Source organism: Schistocerca piceifrons, chromosome 4 (genome assembly GCF_021461385.2).
Source record: "Schistocerca piceifrons isolate TAMUIC-IGC-003096 chromosome 4, iqSchPice1.1, whole genome shotgun sequence".
Classification (NCBI taxonomy): Eukaryota; Metazoa; Arthropoda; class Insecta; order Orthoptera; family Acrididae; genus Schistocerca; species Schistocerca piceifrons.
In genome coordinates, this window is record NC_060141.1 from 17,735,303 (window position 1) to 17,748,602 (window position 13,300).

The 13,300-nt window shown below is 43.8% G+C and overlaps 1 protein-coding gene across 1 annotated transcript; it reads left to right on the forward strand.

Moving 5' to 3' along the window:
• The first annotated feature begins 412 nt into the window (after positions 1 to 412).
• Positions 413 to 6,992, forward strand: LOC124795547 (serine protease persephone-like). The gene is made up of 7 exons (XM_047259619.1): positions 413 to 500; positions 1,790 to 2,020; positions 3,347 to 3,435; positions 4,904 to 5,019; positions 5,783 to 6,033; positions 6,553 to 6,704; positions 6,834 to 6,992. The coding sequence occupies exons 1-7, from the start codon at positions 413 to 415 to the stop codon at positions 6,990 to 6,992; spliced, it is 1,086 nt and encodes a 361-aa protein (XP_047115575.1).
• The last annotated feature ends 6,308 nt before the right edge of the window (positions 6,993 to 13,300 follow it).

Sequence of the window (13,300 nt, forward strand, 5' to 3'; positions counted from 1 at the left end):
ATTCGACCCTTTACGTGGAATGAAAGTATTGCACAGGATCAGTGCCAGTGGAGATTGTGTAACTTGCCATGCAGTTTGACAAACGTGCATTTTCGGGATAATTACCGTGAAAGAAGGAAGTGTAAGGATAGACGAAAAGAGCGTTGTGGGCCCGGAACAACGGGCATCGGTCACAGCTTACTTCCTTCCTTCCTTCCTTCCTCGCTTGTTTCCGTGAGCCCGCCGCGAGTCTCTCGGTGGCAGGACGCGGGAGCAACGGTCTGGGACCCCTCCCCCTCCTCCCTCACCAAAATGACGCGCGTCATCTGCCTTCGCCCACGATTTTCCTCTTCTACTCCACCGTCGCTATATAACACGTCTCACGAGCACTCATAACTCAGTCCACAAAATCTGACAGTCGAGCACTCACACAATGGCGAGAACGGCTATACGTGTTACTGTGTCTTGCGTGTTGATGCTGCTGTTGGAATTTGCAACGTCTAGCCCTCTCTTCCTCCAAGGTGAGTCTATGCACAAAACTTTAGTTGGCTTTCACTATTTTGACCTACTTGCATTCGTTCTCCTCTTTCTCGAGGACAGGACACAGCGAAATATTCTCTAACTGGGATCTCTCCTAAGGAGCTGCTAGAACCAAAAAATTTTATGGGACCAGGCAGCTGTCATCAGTGTAAAATAACATCCGCTGTAGATCTTTAAGGTCTGCTTGTGGTTATGAATGTGAAGATTTTTTTCCTATTCCGTGAAATAGCGAGTAAGCAGTACTTAAAGGCCTTCCGTAGGACCAGTAATAAGTGGATGAAGATATTAATTTTAAAACGATGTCCCTCAATTGCTCGACGAGAAGGTACTACAAGATAACTGTAGCCTTATTCCACGTCACAGAGTAGAACAGTTTTCTACGAGTCCTAATTTACCAAAGATAATCTGTTGGTATATCCAGGCGAACTGTGCAATGTGTCTACAAGGAATGCTGTCCAGACTCCCCCCCGCTATATGTACATGGACGGATCAAAGCATTTGAATACTATGCGGTACAAGTATTCAAAGTATTCGTGGTGCAGCATAGCTATGCTCTTCCTCCACAATACAACGGTTTTCTGCGAAGTCTGATTTACTACAGTCCAAAACAGCAATTATTAGTTATCCCATTAAAAGAGAACACGGGTTGCTTTAGAATACTGTACAAGTCGTAGGAGTGGCACCAGGTACTCGTGTGGCCGTTGTCCAGTGTTGTAAGTCATGACAGCAAAGTGGTGAGTATGTACGAATCGGGTTTGTAGAATCAGCACATTTGAAGGCGCGATGCAAGGGGAATAAGGAACCATCGTGAATAAACGTGTCCGTGACCACACTGTCAATTTGTTCGCACAGCGACGAGAAGTTACGAGTCTGTCTACAGGGAGTGGTGTACCACTCGTGGCCATGACAGACGGCATAAGGACAGTGGTCGTGAAAAGGTCCCAACCAACAGGGAACTCTGCACGAGTATCGCGCCTTGTCAACGACAAACGGTTTGAAAAGCGACAGGGAGTGTTGTTGTCAGTGAAGGCAAGTCCATTAGTAGCACTTACCAAGTGAGCATTGCAAAGAAAACGATCTGGTTACGACGTACGTGAAGAAAACTGCGGGTAATCCTCGTCATACAAAAAGAATTTTACAAGGGGCAGAAGCGGCCTCAGACGGTATTAGCAGTACGAGTCCTGGGGCCCTGTCTGCTCGTCACTTAACTCGGCCGCTACAGCTGAGCTGACCCACCTGACAGTGGAGGTAACTCCCCTGGTGTCCGCAGAGGGCTCCGCCTGTCCCTCGGGCAGCTGCCTCCGAGTGCGCCACTGCCCGGCTGCGCTGCTCGCCATCCGCCAGCGCCGGCCGCTGCCCCCGCGCTGCGGCTTCTCCGGCCTGGAGGAGGTCGTCTGCTGCCCGGAGGCGGAGGCGGGGGCGGAGGAAGGGGACTCCAACGACATCCCCAGCGGCGACGCCTGGGCCTTCCCTGCGGCAGAGCGGCGGCCCAGCGAGGCAGGTGAGTCCGCCGCACACTCTGCCCTGCCCTGCTCTACCCCCACGACTCACACAGTGGACCAGCACTGCCCACTCGTGCTGCTTTACTTGTTATCATTTACATCTGACTCACTACCTTCTTACTAATAAAAGTCGTCTTTTCACTATATCATACTGTATACATACTAAAAATGGAGCTAATTTGTTTATTGTAACTGAATCAACTGTGGGTTCTTGGTGAAACATTCTAACTTAACAAACCAAACACTAATTTTTTGCCTTGATTCACAAATATGGTTTCTGAATGTTTTATGAAACTTGTAGCTTTTTATGGGTGAAGCTTTAGAGTAATTATGGAAAATAAGTGTTTAAAATTCCCAATTTAAGTATTGAGAGCACCTCTGTAATGTTTTCACCCTGTCGTTCACAAGTGGCGCGGCCTACACTTATACTTAGTTCTTTTTTTTTTTTCATCTACTGTGAAGCCGAGGATTTGCCATCCATCCCCTGTAATCTAATATTAGTGTCTAATGTACGACTATTTCATGACACGCTCGTGTCAGACACATTTAATTACAACCTCTCGAGTCTCTCTCGAAATACTCCATTAACATGTATTCAGGACGTCATACATCTTCTGCCCACACTTAATTACTCCGTATGGTATCGCAAGACAGTGAAAAGCCCGTTGCTGCTTTCACTAACATCTCTGCCCTTCACGCAAACGTCATCTGTGTATAAGAACACATCCAAAGAATACAGCAAAAATTAACGTCGCTGTATTTTCAAACAAGAATGAGAAAAACTCATAATTTCTATGAATTCGATGCGGCCCACATTGGCAAATACCTCGTGTCCCTGGAACTATGCAAGCACCATAGTAGTCACCAAATGGCCTACAGTTACTTCCAGACAATAGCGCGCCTGGAACCAATCAATGAAAGGAATATATAAACAATTATACAAGAATTCGACAGCTGTAATGATATCAACCACATAGTTTCTGTCAGATAGGTGCTTAGTATTTCGGCATTCGCACATTTATGGCACCGGATATCAGAGTTTGAACTAAGCTACTCGGAACTCCAAAAGTGATAAGTATTCCGCAAGAGAACGGTCGTAGCCTACAACAAATATATTTCACATAATCCAGTAATTCTAACTTATCCATTTAGAAATGGAACAATTATATTCTTAAAATCTTCCATTCCATTATTTCTTGAAGGTAATTTATTGCATTATGAAAATTATACATCTCTTAACGTAAGTCATAATAATGAAGTCTCTTACATGAGTGGAAAGGCTATATGTAACGTGTATTACATTACATTCTTTCTCTTATCTACAGCGTGCAGTTCTTACAAGGATATGCAGGATGTTCTGGAAGAGTACATTCTGCCTGGGAAACTGGCTGGTCCGCATGAATTTCCACACATGGTGAGTCCGAAAAATTTTAAAACGTCGTTCACCTCTGCATGAATCGCGTCATTGTAAATTCACTGGTCGTAACGTAATACAAGCATAAATTTGAAGATCCAATGAATCAGAAATTCGTAGAATGGAGAACGGAGAATTTCTACAGCAGCAAACTGCTAACGATAGCACATCGGTTCTGGTTCAGTGGGTCTGCATCGATTTCTTTTCTTGGCTCTCTTATCACACTTTGTTCCTTGATTAAGGCACATAAGCGACACTGATTTATTCTTTGCGAGTTATTTAAACAAGAATATTCACCATAGTTACGCTCACCCAAAGAATTGTGGTTACACAAAAATTCAAATGGTTCAAATGGCTCTGAGCACTATGGGACTTAACATCTGAGCTCATCAGTCCCCTAGAACTTAGGAACTACTTAAACCTAACTAACCTAAGGACATCACAGACATCCATGCCCGAGGCAGGATTCGAATCTGCGACCGTAGCGGTCGCGCGGCTCCGGACTCAGCGCCTAGAACCGCGAGACCACACCGGCCGGCGTGGTTACACATCAAGATTAAACGTCTATACTTTCTCTAAAATATTGACAGAAAATCTTTTCCCTTATGCTACGTCAATTTTACGGGAATATTAATTTCTGCACGTACTGTGGACCAAGACACAAGTTATCGACCCCATTTTCTTTCACTACACTGCGTTTACTGTAGCAACCGTATTAGTTATGAATGCCCTAAATAATTACACTTTGTCATCAGACGTAACACTGTATGGGAGAGTGGCCTGCTATCGTTATGAGGGATCTTAATATGAGGCTCGCTACTCAACAAACACCTAATTTCTCTCATGGTAAGCAATCTATGAGGCAGACGAACCACAGCATTACACATTTGGTTCGCCATTCCAACCTTTTTACCATCTTTGGATCCAATATCAGTGTTGCTAAATGTTAAAAACAATGTCCTTTGATTGCCAAAAGTTAGTAAAATGCATCTCTTGTTGGATTGAATGTAGTGGGAATCGAGCTCAGAGTAAGGAGGGATGGCCAACGGTCGATGTCTCTGGATTGCTGGGGGAGCGGTTTGGGGGAGCGAGGAGCATATGATTAGGGGCAGTGGCAAGTGTAGCAAGCTTTAGGGCGACTTTAGTAGTACTGTACGATACAGATGCGGAAGGATTCAAGTGTGTTCTTTTGCATTACGCCTTTGTGAGTTAGGGAAGCCAGAGAAAATCTGAAGCAGTATGATCATAGGAGGATATGATCCGGCGAGCTACTGAATGGTACTCCAGAGCTGAAACAACTGTACCCTCTCGTTCGGTCTCAGTATTTCCGTTTGATATTCATATTATAGAAAATAAGTAGTACTCTTAGCAAATGCATGGTGGTGTTTGTGGGTAGGATCTGTGTTTGCCTCTTACAACGAGGACAAAAACCTGGATCAGACTCTGAGACGGCTGTGGTGTGTTGCAGGCGGCGCTGGGCTTCAACGTGCCCAACACGGAGGGCCTCAGCTGGCTGTGCGGAGGGACCCTCATCAGCGACCAGTTCGTCCTCACCGCGGCCCACTGCTGCGCCAACAGGGTCACGTGAGTAGCCTCCTCCGTACATTTCCTTAAGAGCACAGAAAACTGAAAATGCACATTCCACATGTGTAAAGAGATGCTGTTCCACTCACGAATCGCGTACATTCACTTTTGGTAGTTCGCTGAACTGTGACCAGGACTCGGGACTCGAGCACATGGTTAGTTCAGTGTCTCACGAAAAGTGTCACTTTTACTATTGTAGAAGTACGAAGCACTTTCCCATGATGCAAGACGTAGTAAGCACACTGGCATAGTTGACAAACCTAGCACATCACGTAAAGACAGCGAATGTAGAGGTGGAAGGACAGACGGAGGAAGTTTCAAGCAGGGAGCATAGATCAGTGATCAGACAACGGATCGTATTAAAGAAAGTTAGACTTGCATTCGATTCGGACCCTGATGCCTTTATCCACAATATGCCACACATGTCTGGGAACAGAGTTTGTTATTTGCGACCTACTTCTGCTCTCTGTTACCATTTGGGGGGTCAGAAATGTGACGTTCGAGGTACGAGAGATTAGGGAAGCCATGGATCTTTATTTTGGTATATTATGGACAATGGTGCGCCCATCTTCAGTGTCCTCTAATTACGAAGCATGTGTTGATTAGTTAACTGGAGGTTCAAATTTCTGTTGTTTACGTCTTCGCTCTGACCCTTTAATAGGAACGAACATGATAGCTCAGTATTTCAGATGCAAGTATGCAGTAACTCTAGGTCAAGAGCGGTCAAAGCAGCTATGAGAACCGCCACGTACGTGTGTTCCAGGGGAAGGCCAGTCGCGGTGCGCCTGGGGGTGAACAACCTCACGGCGTCACCAGACGGCGCAGACTACGGGATCTCAGAGATCTTGCTGCACCCCAGCTACAGGAAGCGGCTGTATTACAACGACATAGCGCTGCTGAGACTGGACAGGAGGGTGGAGTTCAGCGACGCCGCCTTCCCCGCCTGTCTCAACACGCAGGACGGAGACCCGCCCAGCTTCACTGCCGCTGGCTGGGGAGCCACGAACGCTGCCGGTAAGCGAAGGAGGCCGTCTTGTCTGAAGTCCCACACAAGTACAGCGTTGTAATCCAGTGAATATTTTGTAAACTACGTCAGCTGAAAATTATTCCTTTGTTTGTCTCTTTCACACTCAGACCCACTCTAATAATTACAAGGTTCTGCTCATTTCCTTAGAGGTTGACAATCGTTACTTGAAATAAAAAGTTGCTCTTTCCTGATTGAAAATTAAGCCCTTTTATCATATTCAAAACACTGTGGTGATACGATTAACAAGTTGTAAAACGAAGCAATATGAGAAAACATTCAGCGTTCATGAGGTGTGGATGTATGGTCATTAAAAGTGGAATAATCGCTTGACATTAAAATCAGAATATCTTTATATCCAACAATTTATCAACGTCCACTCAGCTCACATGCCATACCCTCCTACTCTCTTTTTTTGACACTTTCTCATTCATACGGTACAAGCCACACCGTTAGCGTACCATAATTTAAAACTAATAAACAAAGACGTTACTCTCTCTTTGTTCCAGGAACACGACTGAGCTCTGTGCTTCTGAAGACCACCATCTACCCACGTGCGTTATCACAGTGCCAAAATGCCTACAAGGAGAGATTTCCACAAGGAATGGACTCGTCAGTGATCTGTGCCGGAGACCCACAGGGGAAGACTGACACCTGTGATGTAAGTACTCACTTTCTACGACCAGACGCATCGTACCTGATGTGTCCCACAGTGACAGACGAGTGGACACTCCTCCAGTGAGCTGTGCCCACCGACTGCTCCTCAGTACGGCGTGCTCTCGTTTTCCAGGGCGACTCCGGCTCCCCTCGGGTGACTGGCCGCTCCGCCCCCTACACGGTGGTGGGCGTGACCAGCGTCGGTCCCAGGCCCTGCGGCGGCGCCCTGCCCGGCGTCTACACGCGCATCTCCACACACCTCGGCTGGCTGGAGGGACGCGTCTGGCCCTAGCCACCTGCCCTCCCTAGCGTCGCGTCGCCACTGCGCTCGTGGCCAAAGGACGGCCCGGAGCTCCAACTCGTCTGCATTTCGTAGCCTGCGTAGTGCAGGGTACCTGCCAATCTGTGATACGTTACATGTGATATATTTATGTGTTTATACTGCGTTACCTGTTAGTTGAGAATCGTGTTTCATAACGTTTGTTGTATAATATGTACTACAAGTAGAAGGACTTCAAAACCTAAGTTGGACTGCTGCTCGATTAACAGTTAGTTTTACAGCTCACTACAACTCCCTCTTTTATTTTTGCTACCATTTATTCTGCGTATTATTTCCTGAAGTAGTTCGCTAGCACAGTTCGGTGGTTCATTATATTTGTGAGAAGCGTATCGAACTAAAATGCTACAGGCATTCACATACACATAAATTCAAAGCTGACAGAAACTGTATGGTGCATATTGCACATTAAGGTCCGACAATAATTCAGAAAAAGTAAAAGTGGTATAACGACGCCAAGCATTCGTATGAAATTGCTATTTATTGTATAAATACTATGATATAAGTAAAGAAATGGTAATTTTTTAATGTGCTCGAGAAACAGTTACGACAACTCACTACTTGCCCATTTGCTATCATTTCTGCAATGGGAAGGATATATCTGCTCTTCAAAACGCTTAAACACTGTTTTATTTCAACTACCTTATGACGATAATTTATTAACTTTTAAATATTTTTGTAGTTGCATATTAAAATATCATCATCATCAGCATTATCGTTATCTACGACTCTACTGTGTATATAACATTATTGTTTAGTGACCATCACTTTTCTTAATAAAACAGTTTAATAAAATTTTCTTCTGTCTTATATCTTTTAGCAACCACAGCTGTCATCTGAATGTTGAATCTGATATTAGTAACTGCAGGAATTGTGTGTGTTGGGCAACAGATATTTCTAGATGTAATACACAGAGAGCACACAAATTGCTGCATTTAAAGACAGGTTAAATCACTGTAGAATCGCTCCTTTTTATTGGTTTTGTTTTGAAGCAGGTGTTTCTGTAAGGGCAAGCATTAGTCTCAATCGTACTTGAAAGGGCATGTATTAAGTAACATCTTTGTAGGTCTGGAATTTATTCTCCATTTTTCACACATTATTTCACAAGTTCACAACCAAAACTAATCGATAAGGAAAATAGACTACTTAGCTGTAATCGAACAGGTAAATGTTGTCTGTTCGTTTAGCAATTTCATTTTAGCGGCTACACTTCCACTTTGCATACATCGTGACCTCATCTTTCCTACACGTCCTGTTTTTTCCGCTATACTCAACTCTTAATGATGGAAATAAGCTCTCTGAGCAACCTCTTGATATAACCATTGAGACATTCTTGCATCTTTGGGAGGTGGGTTTGTCTATCAGCCAATGGAAAGGTCGTTTGGAAACCAAGGGATGTTCCTTATTTGAATATCCATTCGGCATTCTGGTGTTATTTTTCGTCGTGTTCAATTCTATTCAGCTTAGAAAGAGGAATGACTTTGTTTAGTTGGGGCGAACTGCATCGGAGTTTTTAGAACGATGAACAAAACAAGGTAGATAATTTGAGTTACATTCCGGGGGAATGTTAAGCGACTGGTTAGCACATTCCTAGGGTATTTTCTAAATATTCGTGCAGTTTAATTCTTGATTATTTTGCGCTCGGCGATGTGAAAATATTCTTCCGGTACGTGAAACGTAACTTCACAGTCTGCTAACTTTCGATTACGTGGAAACTAATTGGACGAAGAAACGTTACCTCTTCGACGCTTACCGCTGTAGATTAAACACTATCCTCTCCCGAATTATAAAGCAGTCGCTGTCCTGTGTAGAGTGTGTATTGCGAATATATTCTTCCCTTTAAGCTTTGTGAGAATCACATTTGTATTTGCTGTTCTGGCCGCCCATGTGCGGTCGTGAATGATCGGCATTCTTTCGATTACAGTACATCTGTCTGCTTATGAGAATCTTTTCTGAATTGTTTCTGCCCAGCTCATTCTTTTGTTATTTGTACGTTGTGTGGTGAAACACTGCCACGCCCCCATATTGCTGTAACGAGTTGACCCTAACTTTGTGATCCCAAAGAAGACACGTGGATATTCTGGTACATCAAACTATATTCACTGAATAAACCGGCAGTTACGAAGCATTAGCAGCAAGTTACATTTCCTTGCATGAAATTAGGCTTCAGGAGCAGAAAGAAAGAGAACAGCTGCTGTCTGTTTCTCAATATACTAGAGTGATCAGGTGCTGTAATGAGGTATTAGTTGAAAGTGGTATCCATAACTTGGGTGTTGATCTTGCTGGTTCATTTATTCCTTCGTGGTTAGAATTAATGTTTAGAAGTCTGAAGAGATATCCACGTCTGTACTGCCGGAAGCTGTAAGCCGTAAGCAGCTACATCATTCCGTGTTGACAGTCTCTCTGTGAAAATTACGATTTCTCTTGCAATGAACTGTAAATCATAGCCCACAAACACAAAGTAAGTACTTGAATTATTCCAAAATGTCCGACTTCGAATGAGATATGAAATGCTGTCATGTTTCTCAAGTTAAAACTGGTTTACTGTGAATTAAAATTGCAACAGAAATGCAGTAGTTTCGCTGTGTGGCTAAAGAAGGGAATAGTGCGAGAGCCTTTGTCGGCTTTAGTGCAGCTTGCAGAAGCAGCTGATAGTAAATGACTGATTGTAGCATCGTATCTCAGGAGCACATAACTGATCCTCAGTTTTTTATTAGTTACTGAGTTATGGACCACCGTCACGCAAGGTACAGTGGCATGGAAGCAGAACGCTTACGAATACTTCAATTGCAGTACAATACTCCGAACAGTAGGAAGCAGTACCTCGAGTCTTAAGTTGTTTTGGAAGGTTATATTCTCTAAAATAAGGGACAACGAAACATTACTATTCATTTGTTACGAGAACAGGCAGCAAATCTGAAAATTATACGCATCACGTTTATCCTCGCTTATGCACAAGCAAGTTATCAGAGGACAGTAAATGTACTATCTTCGCTACGAATGCCTTAGAGAACTTGTTACCAGACGTTAACGAAAACTGCGCATATATTTTACTTTGAAACCAAGTGTTCGTTTTGCTCGTGCTTTATGATCCAGATAGATCGAATCTCACGCAAGTCAGAGAAATAAATCATATGCAGATCAGATGTAATAGACCCCAGGAGGAAATCTGGACTGTGAACCACTACAACAGACCACAACTACTTGATGACAACTGATTCTCAATCCAAAGTACAAGGTACAGTCGTTTTACGGTATCGGAAAGCAGTGTGTGTGTGTGTGTGTGTGTGTGTGTGTGTGTGTGTGTGTGTGTGTGTATGTATGTGTGTGTGAGAGAAAGAGAGAGAGAGAGAGAGAGAGAGAGAGAGAGAGAGAGACTAGATTTGACAATATTTTTGTACATTGTGAGTCTCTTTGTGCTGAAACGGAGTTTTCGTTTAGTTCTATTACAATTAGGTAGTTATTGCGCAACATGTAACTTTAAAATTTTACCCTCCTGTTTACATGACACATATACTGTGAATCGAGTGTTTACTCAATAAAAGGAACTATGGATTAATATTACACTTTCCTAATACACATGGTGTTTCAGAATTCCTATTACAGGCATCTAGGGTGTGTAGAGGGGATTTAATAGATGAGGTACTGTTGAGGAACCACTGTCGGGAAAAGTACGGTTTGGATGTGCATCAAGTTTGGAGATCAGAATATTTTGAAATCTTCCGCTTCATGGTACGATACCTAATGTACAATCAACGTATCTGGAACGGTTCTGGATCACTCCAGTCCTTCACATACCATTTTCTTCCATCTAGAACAACGACTACGAGAAGCTAGTGCGTTCGGAACGCGGAAGGTTGACTGTTGTGCTCCACGGACGCTCCAGACCCTCGCCTTTGTAGAGGCGGCGCTTCGTCACGCGGAAGTGATCCCGACGACAAATGCTAGACACGTTCGCTATGCCAGCGGCGCGTGTAGAGCACACACTGGTCTGACTTCATTCACTCCGCTGTGTGCGTGGGGCAAACCGGATGGTTCGACAGCGATCCTATTTTTAAACATTTTTCACATCGGGACCGATGCAATTCAGGATAGGGTTGCAGTATAAGAACTTTGTCTCCTAGGTGCTCTCTACTACCTCTGGAAACCTGCATTTCGAAATGTGAAACTGCCAGCAGTAATGGTTTCATTGTAATTCTCCGAAATGCGTATAATTATTCAGGGACTGATGCTGCCGTAAATTGGGTCCACTGATCTTGCGTGGCTTAGATTGGAGCACACGGACAGGTGATTTGCGGGGTATCTACGTAAATGTAGAGACGGTTACTATCTTGGCCTCTCATTTACTGGCGCTTCTTCAGAAGAAGCAGTGAAAGCTAGCTGTGGTGACACAGTGGAGTTAAAAAAAGAAAGAGAAAATAAAATAAAATAAAAGAGGGCCACATGTGAGTAGGTCTCGCACTTTGAGGGTTCCTCACAAACTTAATTATGTATGGTAGTTCATCTGTTCCTCTAAGTTAGAATGTCCACCATTTTTACGTGTTACCGACGCCGATACTGGCGAGATATCATTCCCGGGGGTTACAAAGTTAACGAAAATGTTTTAATTACAGTAACATAAATGTGGCATAAAATCATGCAGGATTCCAAGCTTTACGAGAATGTTTTAATTGCAATAACATAAATGTGACATAAAATCATGCAGGAGGCATACGGCTGAGTCGTAATTGTGAAAGCCGAACTTCGGACAAGGAATGTCTTTATTGTTTATATGACATATTTCGGAATTTATCCATCATCAGACATCCAGGAGCAATTACTGCACGTAGAGATGGAGCTTCAAGTTGTAGGTGAGACAAACATTCGCAGACCAGACTACAGTATGTATTGTGAAATAAGTATCAGCCTGATACGGCGACCCGTTCATGAGGAAAATGGTTTTTAGCAGTCGGGGAGACGCTGACTGACGGACAACACAGGCACACTGTAAAGATTCCGCTATTACCGACTGAGGCACGACGGAACCATAAAAATTGGAAAAATCTGGGCAAATGTTTTGTCTGAAAGAAAAAATATACAGTAGGTCAGCGAAGCATTTTACCTGCCCCACTTACTGTACACAGCATTGAAAATCATGCACAGGAGTGTAATGCGTTTCTATACTCTACTGTATTTCATAGATTTACACAAATCATTTTACAAAACACATGACCGGATTTTTTTCCGTGACTTTTTTATCTTCAGGTTTATTCAGAAGAGATGGGGTATAACCTATTTCAATACCGATCACCATTTTATTATAATTAAAGTGTACAGCTCAAGAGTAAACGACGGAGTTTCAATGTATGCTGTAATTTAACTTGACGGAAACTAATAGGTTCGTGTGTATACGCTTTGGATAAGGTAGCGGCTGTGCTTTGATTCGGAACTCTGGCCCACGGCGTGTAGCTGGCTGTGGGTGATGGGGTGCCACTCAAGCAGGGAAGAAAGAGGGGAGGTCTCTGCCGCTACAGAGGGGACCAGTCTGCCAGCCATGTGGTGGTCCAGGACAGTGGGGGGTGCTGATGCTGGTAGGCGGGAGGCTTTCAAGTTTGGAGGTGGCAACGCTGTGTGTAGTCATACGTGAAGTCGTCGCTTCTTTCGGCGGCCTCTTTCGCTGTTGTGGAACATTCGATGTGCTACACCCAGGTTCTAATTCTACCACGAGTGTACGTTATTGAGCTTTACGTACAGAGGGGCAGTTGGCAGTCATCACCTCCGTAACGCAAGATAATGGTGAGCTTTTTTGTGCTGTACTACATAATAACTGAGTTGTGTCAAAGCTGCGTGTACTTGTTGGTTCGTTGCTCCAACAATAAGTTTTTTTTCCCTTTTCAAACTGTAAAGGTAGTGCCAGTGATAACTTGTGCGTGTTTTGGTGTTTGTGAGCGGGCCCATAACCGCTTGCTTGGTACTTTGCCGTAAACATCTTTTGGATGATCTTACTCAAATGCCCGCTGTTCTGCCAAAGAGTCGGCGCAGTAACTACTTAGTCATAGCTCAGTTTATATGGGCAGTTCAGGGATGTTAAGTATGCAAAAATGTTTCCTTCTTTTAAGTGATATGGATTCTTTTAAGGTACTACTGTCTGTGTGGTAACATTTTTTTCTATTTCAGAGCCCTAAAACTTAACTGTTCTTTTGCTACACGCGTTAAACCAGCGACGACAATTTGCGACCGGTATCGAATGAATCTGCCAGCCGGACAAAATTTCTAAGCGCGGC

Bases quoted from the DNA above. Each gene is read 5' to 3' on its own strand.
- LOC124795547 (XM_047259619.1), top strand. From the start codon at position 413: ATGGCGAGAACGGCTATACGTGTTACTGTGTCTTGCGTGTTGATGCTG. The intron at 501-1,789 runs GTGAGTCTATGC...TGGTGTCCGCAG, and splicing joins TAGCCCTCTCTTCCTCCAAG to AGGGCTCCGCCTGTCCCTCG. The intron at 6,705-6,833 runs GTAAGTACTCAC...CTCGTTTTCCAG, and splicing joins GGAAGACTGACACCTGTGAT to GGCGACTCCGGCTCCCCTCG.